Below are 16796 nucleotides of genomic sequence, written 5' to 3' on the forward strand. Positions count from 1 at the left end.
TTAAATACAAAACATGAACTAAAAAAAGCTACAAAGTAAAATGAAATGAATCTGAATGCAAAAGATCGTTTTTTCTTGAAAGTTGGCTTTTTGAAAATAAATTCAACAATTTAAAACAAACCGTGGAATGTTGGAATAATTGGAATAATTGGATAACTATAGAAAAGGAGGAAATACTACCAAATCAAAGCTGTGCGCCAGGTAGGGTCGTGATCGTGCTATCACGTACCATTTCAGAAATAATTGTTCAACTAAGGGACAGGCAGCCCTTAATTACCGAGCAGCACGCTAAAGAAGGAATCATAAATCATAAAACCACACAGAGAAGGTTTCTGGTAAACTTGAATCGAAGGAGTGCCTTCGCCCTACCCCAAATCTAATAATTTAAATTTTACCTTATCGTTCACTTTTTGGATTCTTATGGGTTATGCTTCGCTCTATTGTGTAAATGTGCCGGAAAGCTGTAAAACATAATAAACCCGTTGTAATACTGCGCTGAATACTGATCACTTTAAACCCAGAGAAAAATGTTATCTCTGCTAGTCGAGCCTTACCGTATTTAGTTACGTGTTCTACAAATGCTTGCGGGTGATAGGTGCATACTCCGTTGTCACCACTTTCGTTCTGTGTTCTGCCTACGAGGGTAACAAAGTTGGATTAAGGGTTTAGCTGCTATAAAGTATGTGATCATAAAAGACCTCTCGAATTCTAACTACGAGTTTGCTTACCGGCTCAAGTTCATGATCCGAGCTTACAAGTCGGACTCAGTCATTCGATCTGCTGCAGGGCTCTCTCGTATCGAAATCTCGAGAGATTAGGACGCGTTGCTTACATTTAAAGTGTTTTCTGTCTACTAGCTCTAGCTCAGTCTTTCTATTGGACGCCATGTTGGAGCGGTGTTAAGGCACAGAGATAGTGTGAAGTATTGGCAGAATTAAGTCATGCTTACTTGCAAGAAACAAATAATCACGCTAATGACTGACTTCTAATCAAAATCTCAAAGGATTGGAAAGTATTGCTTGCAATTAAAGCATTATTTGTCTACTAGCTCTGTCCGCGTCTTAATATTGAACGCCATGTTGTAACGGTGTCAAAACAGTAATGTTATATGCTGAAAGTAAAATGAATTGTAACTAGGTGAATGAAACGGGTATTAGTGTTTGTAATTAACTAAAGCGACGTCCGATTTCTCACTGTTCATTAGTTGAATAAAAGTGGGATTGTTGCGCTACCTCATTTTGAACATAAATTTAAAGAAATTGAATTGCGTGCCTAACGTGTCTCATGAATACTAACTGGGTAGATACCACTATTATGTTCGTGCCCAAAGTTCATCAAAGCACAATCATATAAAAATACAATCAAATAAAAATACTGTACATGTATTTTCCTGCTGCATGGCTGTTTCTGTTACTAATCCTGACAATTGAAATTATTCATCATTCTGCATATGCATCCGAAATCAGAAACCACATTCCATTAGATCAATTATAAAAAACATCCCATATCTAGTTTGTCATTCAACCCTAATGGTTCCATGGTTTGGAATTTTTTAATTAACATAACTTCCCTTTGGGACAGAAATTTTTCATTATCCCTTCCTGGTTTTATTTCAATTTTCTCAATCACTAAGAATCTTAACTGAGAAATGTTGTGATGCTTTTCTAGCCAATGAGTTGCTAAATTGGATTTGGTGTTCTTGTTTCTTATCATACTTTTTTGCTCTCCTATTCTGATTTTCACCTTTCTCTCCGTTTTTCCAATGTACATAAGTCCGCAAGGACATTTTATACTATAAATGACAAAGTTGGAGTTGCAGTCAGCTGTTAGTCTGAGAGGTATTTGTTCTTCTGTTCTAGGATGAGATACATGCGATTGTTGCATAACATTATTACAATGAATGCAGTTGTTGCATTTCTTCATTCCTTTGTGTTGTAATGTCTCTTTCTTGCTTTTATTTTTCAGTTCTTCTTTTAAATTCCTGCTTCTAGTATATGCGAAAATTGGTTTATCTTGAAATATATTGTGAAAATCCTCGTCTTGTTGTAACAATTCCCAACGTTTCAGTATGATTTTTTAAATTTTTCGGGATTTTGTTGAGTACTTGGAAACAAAAACATTATTGGGCTTAGGAGATGATTTCCTTGTGCTCTTTAGTAAACTTTCGCGACTCAGTTTGTTCACTTTTTCTTCAGCTTTATTGATGCACATAGTAGAGTATCCTCTTTGTTTGAATTTTGTTTTGATCCTCCGCATGTCTTCTTCCTGGGCCTCAAATGTGGAACCTATTCTTTTGCTTCTCAACATTTGTGAAAATGGTAAATTCTCTATCAATTGCGGCGAATGAAAACTACTGAACAATAATGTATTGTTCCGGTCAGTTGGTTTGACATACGTTTGTGTATGTATTTTCTTTTCTCCTGTGTTATTTTCACGTCCAAGAAGGATATTTCTTCATTATTTATTGTGTGGGTGAATTGAATCCTGGTTTTTTTTTTATTTAATTCCAAGATGTTGCTTTCAAGTGTCTCTTTTGATCCTCTCCAGATCAAAAATATGTCGTCTATAAATCGACGATACATCAGTAATGAGGTGTTCCATTTGATGTCATTTAGGATGTGTTGCTCTTCAAATTGCGCCATAAATATATTAGCATACGTTGGTGCTCCTCCAAAATCCATGCTGGTTCCACTGATTTGTAAGAAGAATTTCTCTTCAAAGTGAAAGTAACTGTGCTGTAAACAGAACAGCAGTAATTCAAGTAAAAAAACTTTATTAACTCCAATGTCCTCTATTTGCAGTAGTGCCCATTCAATGGCTTCTATTCCTTCTTTTAACGGTATGGATGTATAGAGTGAGTTAACATCAATCGTACAGAATAACCATTGGTCAGTGTTTACTAATGTTAGTGTTCCTAGTCGATTGAGAAATTCGGTGGTGTCTTTAATGTTGGTTTTCCACTGGACCACAAATTTTTGAAGAAAAAAGTCTATATATTTGCCTAGAGGCTCAAATATCGATCCTACTCCTGAAACTATAGGTCTGAATGGTGGGTCTTTCAAGTTTTTGTGCACCTTGGGGAGCATATATATATGTGGTCGTCTGAGTTCTACTTCTGAGAGAAATTGTAAAGTTTTTGTTGAAATCCAACCCATGGTGAAGGCGTTTTGAAGTATTGTTTCTAACGTCCTTTTTATTTCATTAGTGGGGTCCATCTCCAGTGGTAAATACGTTGTCTCATCCATCAGATGTTCTTCAACTTTCCTTCGATAAAATGCAGCATCCATGATTATCAGGGCGCCTCCTTTGTCTGCTTTTTGGAATTCTAAGTTGTCCATTTCCGCTAATTGTTGAAGAGTTTTCCTATCATGTTTTGAAAAATTAGTTTTGCTTTTAGTTTGAAAATTTAACTTCTGAAGGTCTTGTAAAACTAACTTTTCAAACATGTCAATGGTTTAGTGTGATGTGGGAGCTGTAAACTTGCTCTTGGGTTTGAATTCTATGTATTCCTTAGGGGTTTGCTGGTGTAGATTCAGGTAATACATTGCTGAAAAAATGGCGTAATCTGATTGTTCTCATGAATTTAAAAAATGCTATTTCTGTCTCTGGTAAGTTTGAGTTGTATGTTGGTACAAACGATGTTCCTTTGTTCAATACTTCTATTTGCTGTTTGCTTAGTTGGATTGAAGAGATGTTTATTACGATATTTTCCTGCTCCTCACACTATCTCACTATCTCTGTGCCTTAACACCGCTCCAACATGGCGTCCAATAGAAAGACTGAGATAGAGCTAGTAGACAGAAAACACTTTAAATGTAAGCAACGCGTCCTAATCTCTCGAGATTTCGATACACGAGAGCCCTGCAGCAGATCGAATGACTGAGTCCGACTTGTAAGCTCGGATCATGAACTTGAGCCGGTAAGCAAACTCGTAGTTAGAATTCGAGAGGTCTTTAATGATCTCAAACTTTATAGCAGCTAAACCCTTAATCCAACTTTGTTACCCTCGTAGGCAGAACACAGAACGAAAGTGGTGACAACGGAGTATGCACCTATCACCCGCAAGCATTTGTAGAACACGTAACTAAATACGGTAAGGCTCGACTAGCAGAGATAACATTTTTCTCTGGGTTTAAAGTGATCAGTATTCAGCGCAGTATTACAACGGGTTTATTATGTTTTACAGCTTTCCGGCACATTTACACAATAGAGCGAAGCATAACCCATAAGAATCCAAAAAGTGAACGATAAGGTAAAATTTAAATTATACCAGAACGTGTCATTCAAGTTGCTTTCGGGCATCCATTTTAGACAGAGGGAATTTAGTGTCTCATTACAAAGAACTTTAAATCTTTTCTAACATTAACTCTGTAACCGAGTGCAATGAATTTTGTATAACATGAAAAGCTTGTTTAATGCAGCATTTGTTTAAACACGCGTGCATAATCAGGGAATAAGATTTAACTTAAGGTAGCTAGCACCGGAAGAGTACCCGTAAAATATAAGAAAGAAACTCCACAGTTTAGAAGGTAATGCCAGTAGACATAACTACACAGGTGGCATTGGTGATTGATTTGAAACAGAAAAGTGACCCTTGGGTACATAAGTGAATGTAAAGATGTAAATATTGAAAAGTCAAACAGAAAGTGATACATATGTATTTTGTTTACAGGAAGGCCCCCGAAGAAGGGACTGGGTCCCGAAATGCATCGGGCCAATTATTCCTCAATCGTCTGTAACAATTGTTATGGGTTGTGTTAATGTGTGAGAAGTATCACACCAAAGATTAACTGTATAGGCAATGAATAATATTTGATGTGGAATCAACAAAATGATTAGATAAAAGATGAGAAAATAATGTTTGCATCATAGAAGCAACATGGTGAATAAAACCAAGAAAAATAGATGAAAAAATAGAGTAAAAATTGTAAATTCATTAAGATTAATAGTTGAACGAATTCTAGCAGTGCATCAGGTCAGGGAGTAGCAGTTGTTTACTACCCGTTCAATAGTGTATTTCTGCCATCCCTGGGGTGGATATGTTTTTTTCATTTGTGAAGGGTGCCCCAAATCTGCCCCCCTCCCCGGGATGGGTGTAGAAAGCCCACTAGACACCAGGGATTTTGCATTTGAGCCAAAAGAAAGGGGTACGGGCATTGCACTCAGGCAGTGGCTATACCCCTATCCCAAAAAGAACAAACCAGTCTTTCTGCCCTCTCACACTCTCCGGCCTGGGGTAGAGCCAGGAGTTTGCCTCCAATTTGCCCCAGGGGAGGGGCAGAAAGCCCACTGTATGACAGAAATACTATAAAAACAATAATGGGGTAGGTGTGGCCCATCCTTGCAACACACCCCACTCTTACCCCTAAAGTCTCTACTGTCCCCTATGGACTGAAACATCCCACCCTACTTACAAGCGAGAGGACATCAGATACTTTTGGGTGCTGTGTTTACATATGGGCCAGGAGAGTGGGGCCAAATCTCAATATCGGCCCACTTGCTATTGTGAAGCTCCACTTTTTGGGCTTGTGTAGGCCGCCACCCATGGAATTTTGTGGATTCCAGATGCTTTCATCACAGAAATGTAAGGAAAATGTGTGATTTTTGGCATGTTTGCAGGGTAAGAAAACCCTATGGAATCCACTTAAGGCACATGACCCTGAAATCTCCAGGGTATCCAGTGAACAAAAAGGTCTATGGTTGACAGGTTTCCATGAGTGGCTGATGAGCACAGCACCAAATACCGCCCTATCACTGAGCTCTACACACAGCGATTTAGGGACTTGTGTCGAACTCTCTTGGCCCACCCATAAAATTAAGAACCATTAATATTGTAAGACATATGTGATCTCTGGGTGGTATGAAATATGTGGATCTCCACATAAAGTGAAACTGCCATACAGAGATACGCGAGTAAAATGTGTTTTTTTCAAAGTTTGAGGTGTGCAAGTGTTTCTGGGTAGAAAAACATGGTGAGGACCATGCAAGCTACCCCACCATGCATTTACCAGAGTATCTATTCTCCAACAAACATTGACAAAGCAAACATGTTTTGCTTATGCAAGGCCCATTGGCGTGGTCAATGCTGTTTAAAGATGTTGCACAGCAGCATGGGCTGCTGTGCAGCATGGCTCAAAGACCATAAAAACAAATACAATGGCACTGCCATAGTTAACCGCGTCATTGCACTTTGTTTTTATTTACTTTAAGACATTTTGCAGAGGAGACTATGCTGCTGTGCAATATACCTTAACACAGCCTGGGGTTGGAGGTGGGAAGCAGCCCTCATCTGGGGAGAGGATGTGTTGTTACTGCCAGAGCTTCCAGCAGGGGAACCAGGTTAGAGTCTCAGCATCTGCTCAACATTTGAGGATTCTGTGCAAATCTCTCAACCTCCCTGTGACTAAAAATCTTATGTAAAGGGCTCCAATTCCTTCGGTCAGGCTCGCACTATATAAAAGGTTGAAAAAATTAAAAAACAAAAAGAAGCTAGTCTTGAATGAGTTTTCTCGTCTGCCTTCTTGCGGAGCTCATTACAGGTGTAAATAATTTTAACAGTTTTTTAGCCGCTTCACAAATCTCAAAACTGCTTTTTTCCTCAGTAAAGTTGTTTAATATCAAGGAGGGCTCTATGAAAAACACACAGTAGTGATTGAAGCGTAAGCCAATGTTGGAAATGAGACAAGTCGTGGTTTTCTTCTCGACGTTTAGCACCATCTAGTGGACCATCTCTGTGAAGCAGCAGAAATTCTCATTTTCTGTCCAGTGGCTTGAAGGAAGAAATCATTACGTTGTTTTCAGAAATACTTTGGGATGGAGGGGTGGCGTAGTTAAGAGTTATATATAGCGCAACCTAGACCCGACAGATCGGGTATCAGAGCGCTTTACGAGGACACATTCAATTTTGTTAGGCACTGGGAGATTAAGTAATTAGCCTAAAACCACAGGATGTTGAGGGTCGCTGTCGAGACTTGAACCCAGTTCCCCAGCTTCGAGGTCGGCTGCTCTAGCCGTAAGGCTACACCCTTTCCCCAACTTCAATTAACATCAAATTATAAAGGAGAATCACAAGCGCCAACAAGTTGAACTGTGTATGGTTTAAGAATCCAACCAATAAAAAAGCAAAAAAAAACACTTGAATGAGAAATAACGAGACATATGAGGCGATTTGCTTCTGTTTCTCAAATAGACATTTATTTTGGGGAAGGTGACACCGCATGGGAGGTTGGGGGGGGGGGGGGAGGAAGAAAAAAAGAAAAGTGTACCTGCAGGAGCCTGCTGGCCAGTGGAGGGACACTGGCCACAGGAAGTACTTGGTCCATGACATGGATGAAGACTCCAAAGCCCAGGAGGCTCTACTGGCCAATAGGAAACAGTGACATGGTAGTCAACCATTTGTAAGTGAAATTAAGTAATGGGTGTGCTCCAGGCCCCGTTTAAGATGTATATATTTTTTTATGTATGAGATTATACAAGTGCAGTGCAGGCGAAACATAAAAACATGCAAGTTTGCTAGGTTTCCCTGGGTGCCGGCTCAGCTAGGGCACGAAATCCACAGCTATCCACTTTGCAAAAAAAAGGTCAGTTGTCAGTGGAAGAATGTCATGTTTTCATGTGGCTTTTTGGGCCCTTTCCTGTTGCTGCCACTAGATCTAGCCACAAAAGTGAGGTACATTTTTACTGGGAGGCGTGGGGGAACACAGAATAGAAGAACACTTGTTATTGCCAATTGGATTGCTCTGCATTTGTGCCTTTCAAATCTAAGCCAGCGTGCAAGAAAGAAGACATTTTGAAAAATGCCTCCGAATCACATGCTAGTATGGGTAGTCACAAATTCAGAGCTATACAAAAAACCACTGCTCCTAAACTCAGTATCTGGTGTACATTTCAGAAATGCATAAGCTTTCAGACAGATTTTTCACTCTTGCCATATAAAATGCAGTATACTTGGTAACAATGAAGACCCGCTGTAAGGCCCAGATCAGTATTTGGCTCTGGGTACCTCTGGTTCTTGGACAACCTACAAACAAACCCTATATATCCACACAAACAGAAGAGTCTAGCGAAAGTAAATGTTGTTATATTGCTTTTGTAAATCAGCCATCAGGACAAGATGTTACAAATGAAAATGATGTTACAAATTGACATTTTGTCCTACCAAATTTTGAATATTTTTTTTTTCTTGCTGGAAGCAGGTTGAAAGTACAAACATGTGGAGAAATTATCTACTTCTGAGGAAAATGCCAAAACTGCGATTTGAAAAACGATTTGAAAAATGGTTTACCACCATGCAGCTCTCTCTGCCAGTTATGGAGGCCTAAGCATGAAGGACTCCAAATATCTAAAAATGAAAAGGACTCGGCACTGGGGTAAAAAAGCCTCAGGGGTTAAGTAGCCACTTGCACAGAACTTGTATTGAACCATGAACATTCCAGGCCTTGTTGGCTGCGAGTAAAGCTGGGAGCGTGATCTTGTGTTATGCCTTTCTTTTTGAATAAAGATCAATTTTACAATAAAGTATCTATCTTTACACTTTGTGAATTTCAAGGAGTTTTAAGGTCTGGTGCCATAGACATACAGTCTAACTTTTTAGGTTTACAACATCAACAGATTTCGACGAATAAAACTTTAAATTTCATTTATCTACTGTTATTTTAGTGAAATTCAAAGATTTTGTACAAATACATCAATGTTCAAACCCCTTAAGAGCACAGGGCACAGCCCCTGGCCATGTCAAGTGAGCGCACTGTCACTAAGACAAACTTTGGATTCATCCTCCGCTCTGAGATCATGAAACAGAACTCTATCCCAATCCAAAGAACATTCTACGGTTGTGGCTATGGCAAGTCATGACAGCAAAGAGCATTCTTCGGCTGCGGGCTCTGTGTGCAGGACATAGGTTTCTGATGCCATATTAGGGACTATGGCCACCAGGCATGTGAAGCCCAGGCTTTCATTTGCAATCAGGTGACTCTGGCACAGGACAGACCTTAGCCACATCATGCTCTTATTCCCCAGAGCCCTCCTGGCATAGCCTTTGTGTATGGTATGGACTCTGGCTGTACATTCCACCAGAAAGACAGGGCAATACTTTGGGCCTTGCCAAGACGTTTGCAGTTCAAAGTGAACCTTAGGCACCCTGTGCAGACATACGGTTTTGCCCCTGGGCCCAGTGGGTAGAGACTCCATGACCAGTGCCCAAAGGAAGTGTCCTTTGGTTGTGCCCAGTAGACTCAGGCCATTTCATGTTTCTGAAGAGATTATAATCCTTTTAATGTAATTGCCACATTACAGCCATCACATGCATGGGAAACCACAACATTGATGGAGAACACTGAAGAGGCCACATTAAAAGATACCATAGTTAACATTTGGACTACAAGTTTAAACTGCAGCACAAGGCGTGCCGTGTTTTCCAGAAGCTTAAATTGAACAGCATCATCATCTGTCTTGTTAAATGTTCACATTCATTATTATGCTATCGCTGTGGGAGTGGTTTTCCATTCATTGTAAATTAATTGCCCCAACATGATGATTGCAAAGTGTACTAAGTAATGCAAAATGACTGCACACCTATGATTAAGACTGAAAAGACCACATTAAATTACAGCATCATCAGAGGTTCCCGGGCTTTGTTACTCACACTTGTCCACATTGGAATGGCAGCATAAGATGTGGCCTGTTTCCTACATCATGGTAAAATAACTAAAGCTGATCACACGCGTTTACCATAAGCAAAACTGGAAGAAATTACAGTGTCCTGTAGGCAGCATCCACCCTAACATGCTTTCAAAATATGATGTTGCTTGCAATCATGGTTTCGTGACAGTCAACCAATTTTGCCATACTCATTTAGATTTTTTTCCAGCTCCCCTCGATCTTTTAATGGAAATTTGCACAATATCCACATGTATCAACTGTTTTTGCTTTTTTTGGGAGGGTGGGGGAGGAGAGAATGTTAACTCAAAACGGCAGGACACAAATTCAGATGAAGAGAGCAAAATTCGTCCACTACAAAGTTGCTCTCCCATTTCAAAAATTTCAAAACTACTTTGCAGATTTAGCAGACACTACTGTGGTGGACTAAATCGTGTTTTGAGAAAGGTTGGTCCATACTCAACAGGAAATGTGGCCTGTCAGTGTGGTGATTAAAAAATAATAAAAGAAAATGCTTCTCTAAAGGAACTCGAGCCTTAACCGTAACTTAAAGGCAGACAACGATGCCTGTAATATTTACACGTACAATGTGTTTAATAAAAAGTAAAACACGAGTCTTTGAAATACATTTTTTTTATTGTCACAAATACACTTGTAATCACAGACTTAAATAGCTATACCTGATAGCTAATAAAATATACCAAGTCATTCTCCAAGCTGGAAGTTCACAGCAGCTATAACACTTGCGATATCAAGTATGACAAAGGGCCAAGCTGGTGGAAAATGGCTTGAGGTTCTTGGATTTTTAACCAGCATAATTTATTTTGCCTAGGGGATGCAACCAATTTACGAATTAGAGACCGACCAGTGATTGAAGTTTCACTCCTCGGCACAACACAATTTGAAAATAGCTTTTCAGAGACAAAACGTCATGTAAACATGGACAGGCTAGAGAAGGACCATCATTTCAGTGGTAATGTTGAACAATGTATTTGTGGTGAACAAATCAATCAGGAAGGGGTTTCTTTTTCAGTGTACGCCAACCCTCTTACCCCCAGCAATCTGTAAGAATGGAAGATTAGTTCATTGATAAAATGTAAGTTCAAGCAATAAAGGCAGAGAAGGTTTGAATTACAACAATATTAACAGACCTAACACCAGATGTGATATAGCAGCAAAGCCAGTTTTCTGTTTGACATCCAAAATAATTTCCACCTTGACTTTTTCTAGCCTCTTTAAGCACCGCATCCGAATTCTTGATGTGCAGACCACTGCAGAATGTTATACAGCCATATCTAACAACAATGGTGTTGACAAGGCCTGAAAAGCTGGACAGTCCAAAATGATAGCAAGGTTTCAATTCTGGAGACATACACTATATGCACCTAGAGCATCAAACAAAGAAAATTCTCTCCACCTCTCACTGATTTAGCATCCTACCTGTCAAGATCAGAGAACACATCCTTCTGCACGTTACGTGGTTCTAGCTGGGGACCACGGTACCAATCATTCCCAATGGAAACACGTAGGCTTTGCTCTGTCTCTCCAAGTCGGGTGGGAGACCATCTCTGCAAAATAATGGAGAGAAATTAACTAAGTCCAGGTTCTTCATCCGCAATCTCATTAGACAGGAGGGTACAGTAGATAAAGTTGGACATTTAGGAATTAAAAACAGGCCACAACCTCACTCAGCAATAACATTCTATAATCAATTTTAATTTAACAAAAAGAGATCAAAGTAGTAAAATCCAGAATACCCCTATACATCAGGTGAAGTGCAAGATAGGTAAGAACTTTTTAAACCTCTTTCTTGCTGCTGGCTTTTCTGAAACAGCAAAGTCTACTCACTTACAAGTGTTATGGTGAAGCGTAAACAGCAACTTTGTTAGATTAATACATTAAAAAAATTAAAAATCAAACAAAAACAATGTTGTGAATGTTCACTAGAGAGTAACATATAAAATGCATTCGAACAATGACGTTTATCTATCATTTGTCAAAACCACATTCAGAAGCACACAGGGCATGCAGGGCCCAACCATAGTGGTGGAGGTCTTTCACTTTTCATATCTTGGGGCTCGATCTATTATGGATCGTGAGCATCTAGGCAAAGTACCTCTTCTGCATTTGACTAACTGGTAGCTGTGGACAAGAAGCCAAAGGCTACCTATTGGGGAAAGTGTAGATACAAATCAGTGAACTCAACTAATAACTCAAAGAATTCACATACTAACAACAAATTAACGCCCAGTCAAATACATACTTTTTTTTATCTCAACACATTCAAAGAAAATTAACATTCATGAGCAACAGCACAATCCTCCTGAGGTTGGATCTCTGGTAGATGCTGGCAGATCACGGTCCCACCCTCTTCCTTATGCCGTGGTCGGGGTTATTCCCCCATTCACTGGTAGCCGGTCCCAGGGAATATTCACTAATAGGCCATACTCACGAGTTCTCCTTATGAATCTTTGGGATTTAGTCAAAAGTTCTATGGTGCGGTAGCACCATCAGTAGCGAGTCACCTAAGGCTTCACAGGCGCAATTCTAGCCTTACAGACTCTGGCAGTATAGAAGTTTTTAGCAGCACTGGCAGCATGTCTTAGCAATAGGAGCTGCTCCAGGTCTGCAAAGAAGAGTAGTCACTCATCCCCTCACCTGGGGAGATTCGATCCTCCAGCTCCCAATGGAGCCCAGTGAAGGTACACAGTCCAGCGGCATCCTTCAAGTCATCAGGGGTATCAGTCTGGTGCAGGTCTTGGTGTACTGGCTTGACCTAACCTGTCACAGCTGCAATCTTCTGTCCGGGAAACAAGCCAAATTTCTGGCAATGTTGGTGCCAACAACCCCTTGTGGCATACGTGGTTGTCACAGTACTTTCTAGGCCAACACAGACTCCTCCAGTGCACTCGTCCACACCATGGCAATCCCTCCTGGCATTAGGGGACGCCGCATAAGGCGGACACGTCTCAGTGTAAATTCAACTGTTGCCCCCTCTGGCATATGGGTTCACAGCAAAAAGGCAAAGCGGGCAGAGTGCGACTCACTGTGGCCCTCTCCTAGAATATGGGGGTGGTTACCAGATCGCTTCTGCAGACAGTGAGTGACTGGATCACCGCACAGCTGCTCTCTCAACCCTCACTCAGGGAGTCCTCTTAGTAGGGCTCCCCACTGGACCTCGTTTCCTCTAATGCTCTCCTCTCACTCGCAGGGCACACTGGTCTTAGCAAGCAGGCAGGAGCTGGTGCTCTAGGGTCCAGAACAGGAGATCTTGGTTTTCCTGGGAGATATCCCCTCACCCAGCAGGAAGACTAACAGGCCTTTGTCCCCAGTCCTGGTCACAGGCAGAAGTCTTGCACAGCTTCCCATTATCACACAGCCTGTCTGGCTGCTTGACAATTGACAAGTTTTACAGTCTCAACCTCTCCTTATTATTTCCATTTTTAGACACCAAATGAAATTTAGGGCATGAGTTCTACGTAGAGATTCAGCTTTTTTTCCCAGTACACATCTTTTCATTTCTTCTTCCCTCTTGAAAGGCTGTCACAGCAGGAAAGACACTGATCTTGATAACCCCACAACACTTCATGGAAGTGACCAGGGCTCACACCAGGATGTGAGCCACAGTGATATGTGCACCAAAAGGATAATTCTGAGCTCCCATCCTTCACCGTACGATTCCCTAAGCAGCCCCATCTCCTTCCTGAGATTTGCCCAGACCCCCCAACTTTCCTTGTAATCCATCACTTAATCAAAGAACCCCCTTTTGACGTGTAAAGGGGGAGTCTCTTCCTCCAGTATGTGTCCCACCAAGCTCAAAGGAATGCAGCAATAAAATATGTGTGTGTGTGTGGGGGGTGGTCCTCTATTCCTCAGGTCTTCATCAGGTAGGCCTGAGCTGCACAAAATGGAACACAGGGTCCCGTCATATGTGCTAGGTAGACTCGGAGGGAAACAGTGCCATTTTATATATACACAGGTCTTTCCTAAAGTTCCTTCCTTTTTTTCATGATGACTTTTGTCACACATTTGCGTCCATGACAGTTTGGATTAGATTCTTGTAAACTTTACTTGCTTACAGAATCAATTTTACAGAATCAATTTCGCAAGAACACTATCAAGCTACCTTGACACTATGCACAAAGCTTATACATACATTGTGCAAATGTGCTTGTTGTTTTCATACATATGGTGACATAGCTATCTAAAACATTAAACAGTGGCAGCCCGATTAAGATCTCGGCCCCAAGACAAGGATGCCTTTTAGTATAAAAAGCAACAAGGGGTTTGGCCCTAGGCGGCTGGATTGTGCTGTATTAAACCGAGGGCAAGAAGTGTCCTAGCCGCCACCTTTCAAATGCTTTCTATATTAATTTAACAGACTATGAACCAACAATTCAATTGATATTGGCAAGAGGCATTTATTTGCTGCTCATTTCTAAATACTTTACTCCACATTTGAATCATGGGTCAGAGAAGTTAGATACGTTTCAATCTAGAACAAAATACACTTAGTTATGCCATAGATCGCTGGGGGTGGCGTGATAACGAACAAGACTCCTTCATACTAACTAGTTGTGCTACCCCCAGCGATCTGTGGCATAAATAAGTGGCATTTGCATACGGTGAAGCTTCGGCCCAGTTGCTTGCTGTTCGCTACGAGGGATGTCCAGCGTGTGACCACGACGGGGAATTACATTCTTTCGATCAAGTAACTGGGTTGGATCATCCAGTAAGGGGATTCTTGTCAGAACGCACACACACGAACACATACTAACACGCAGACACCCATCTACCCCCCCCCCCCCATGGGAGTACGCCTGAATTTTATATTGTTTTATATGCTTGCACATCAATATAGTTTCAGCATGATGGTGGAACGTATTATTCTCTTCAGCGTCCAGATACTTTAATTTGCTACCCGTCTATTGATCATAGTAGCACATATGTTCAGTGGTCGCCAGAACCATTTGCTACTTGTCTACGTTTAGAGGTGCTTATTGTGGCACTGTGTGCTAGCTGGTCTATAGGGGAACATATCCTGAGGGGACACACTGAATCAGTCTGGCACCATCCCAACAGTTATGTTGTCCACAAATGCGAAGTTCCTAATGTACTGCACGACATGACATCGCCAATGTTGGTTGGGTTCTTATTTTTATGGATCGCCTGAGTGGTTCTATCATGTTTTCTCAGAGATCCCTACTCAATTCTAACCACTGATGTCCGTGGTGGTAGGGACTATCCTCCTCAGCTGAGTAGGTGATTCCTATGTATTGGCTGTAGGTCGTACAAGCTTGAACTTATCAAAGGATCTATTTCCTAATGTGTTACCCTCTCCGATACCATATTAATATGTATGACACAGAAGACTTAGCAACACTTAATATCTCTGAGAACTGCAGACATGCAAGTTACTCACAAACTACTACAACTTGGTCTCACATCTAGGGGTGGGGACTTCACCTTAATGGGGCAATTAGGACTGAGGTATTCTATTCTTGGGTTACATTCCTGGCTGCGGACAACATAACTATTTCACACCTACAAAGAGTAAGGAATACCAGAAAATGATACACCATACAAAGAAATAGAGATACCTCAAACATACTAAGACTAAAAATTGGTCTAATGGCGCCCTCCCACATACAACAGAAGAAGTAAAACTCAGTCCACTCAGCAATGAGGCAGCTACTTGGCCAGCCTTAGCATGATAAACACTGCATCTTAATGTTGATAATTAATCGCCAGCCTAGATGCGGTCATTATACTAACATTTAGTAACAATATACAGATGTTTGACACAGTTCGTAATACAAACATTAACACTACACCCTGCAAAGACTGCTCAGGCTGCACAGCCACATTGGCTACAAAGGGCATTTGCCCACAGACACTGAATGCAATAAGGGGTAAGGTTGCCACCAGACAGGAGTAGATTCCGTTCTGAATTGCACAAAAAACAAGCCAGCTTGAAGTGGTGTTCCCCATACGGACCCGCAAGAAAAACACAGAATATTAACAACTTGCTTGCTGCTGGTAATGGCTCCCCTGGTGGAAGACCGCACAACTTGGGGTACAGTCCTTGCTGCACTATATACCAGAACAGATGGTACCCCTTCACTGCCTGAAGTACTGAAACAGCTCCAGAATTAATATGAGGACTTGGGGATGAAACGGAACCGGCAGTTTTGCAGTACTATCGGTCATTATGTTAAGTAACATAAAAGGGGAACAAGCTGCGTTTGGCTATACGCCAACACCCAAGGCATTTTGGCACATGCACAGCAGGTGTGCAAATTACCTAAAATCATCGAAGAAACCTATGGTACACTAGGTAGCGATAATTTGGGGGCATGACCTGTTAAACCACAACTGTACAGCAATTCTGAAAAGGATAACTAAGCAAGCACGAGATTGTTCAAGTTAGAAGACGTGGGATAACAAGAAAAATAAAGACAAAATTAAATCACAGGGTGGGTCTCCTCAACGGGAAGCCACTGAAAAATGCTATAACCTGTGAAACCGTCATAATATTAGAACACCTGACAGTTATCAGGATACTGACACACGTTCCTCTGAGGAGTTATCTGATAAACGTTCTGAGATAGGTGGACGGTTACAGCACAGAACGGAGGAGCATGTGAAACCGAAGGACTCAACGCTCATCTGACTGAGTTATTAAACATGAAGACAAACCTAAAACATAAAAACCTCAATTCAACAAGAAGGCGGTAGCTGGTCTGAATGGTCAGGCGTGCCCCAGATATTGAGGACTGTTTTTGAGAGGGGAATGGGCACTGACAATGTTGGACAGCGCAGCAGAAGTCACAATAGTTCGTCAGAACCTGATAGACTGTCTGGTGGGAGTATCGCTGAGTGAGTAGATTAAGGTAGAAACACTGGATACAAGGGTGAGTGTCCTACATCGGTTATACGAAATACAACTCCTATTGGAGGGAAACATACCCAGGTTCATTAATGTTCTCTTTTGGGAGGGTTTTAACATGGTTTTGGCTGAAAAAGATTGGCCACCTGATTTCATAATCGACATCCAAACATGAAAAGGTAATTTTCCCTGCTTTTTAGGTCTCGGCCTAGAGAGACGCGCGAAGCGCGTTCTCGGCAGAGAATTATTG

The 16796-nt window shown here is 41.1% G+C and overlaps 1 protein-coding gene across 2 annotated transcripts in view; it reads right to left on the bottom strand.

Moving 5' to 3' along the window:
- The window catches only part of LOC144762286 (uncharacterized), a 729681-nt gene that overhangs the window by 656374 nt on the left and 56511 nt on the right, over nt 1-16796 (bottom strand). For both annotated transcript variants that reach the window (XM_078647423.1, XM_078647425.1), the window contains exon 2: nt 11098-11225. In XM_078647423.1, coding sequence (XP_078503549.1) covers nt 11098-11225 — 128 coding nt within the window. The remainder of the gene's footprint in view (nt 1-11097; nt 11226-16796) is intronic.

This window comes from Lissotriton helveticus, chromosome 6 (genome assembly GCF_964261635.1).
Source record: "Lissotriton helveticus chromosome 6, aLisHel1.1, whole genome shotgun sequence".
NCBI lineage: Eukaryota > Metazoa > Chordata > Amphibia > Caudata > Salamandridae > Lissotriton > Lissotriton helveticus.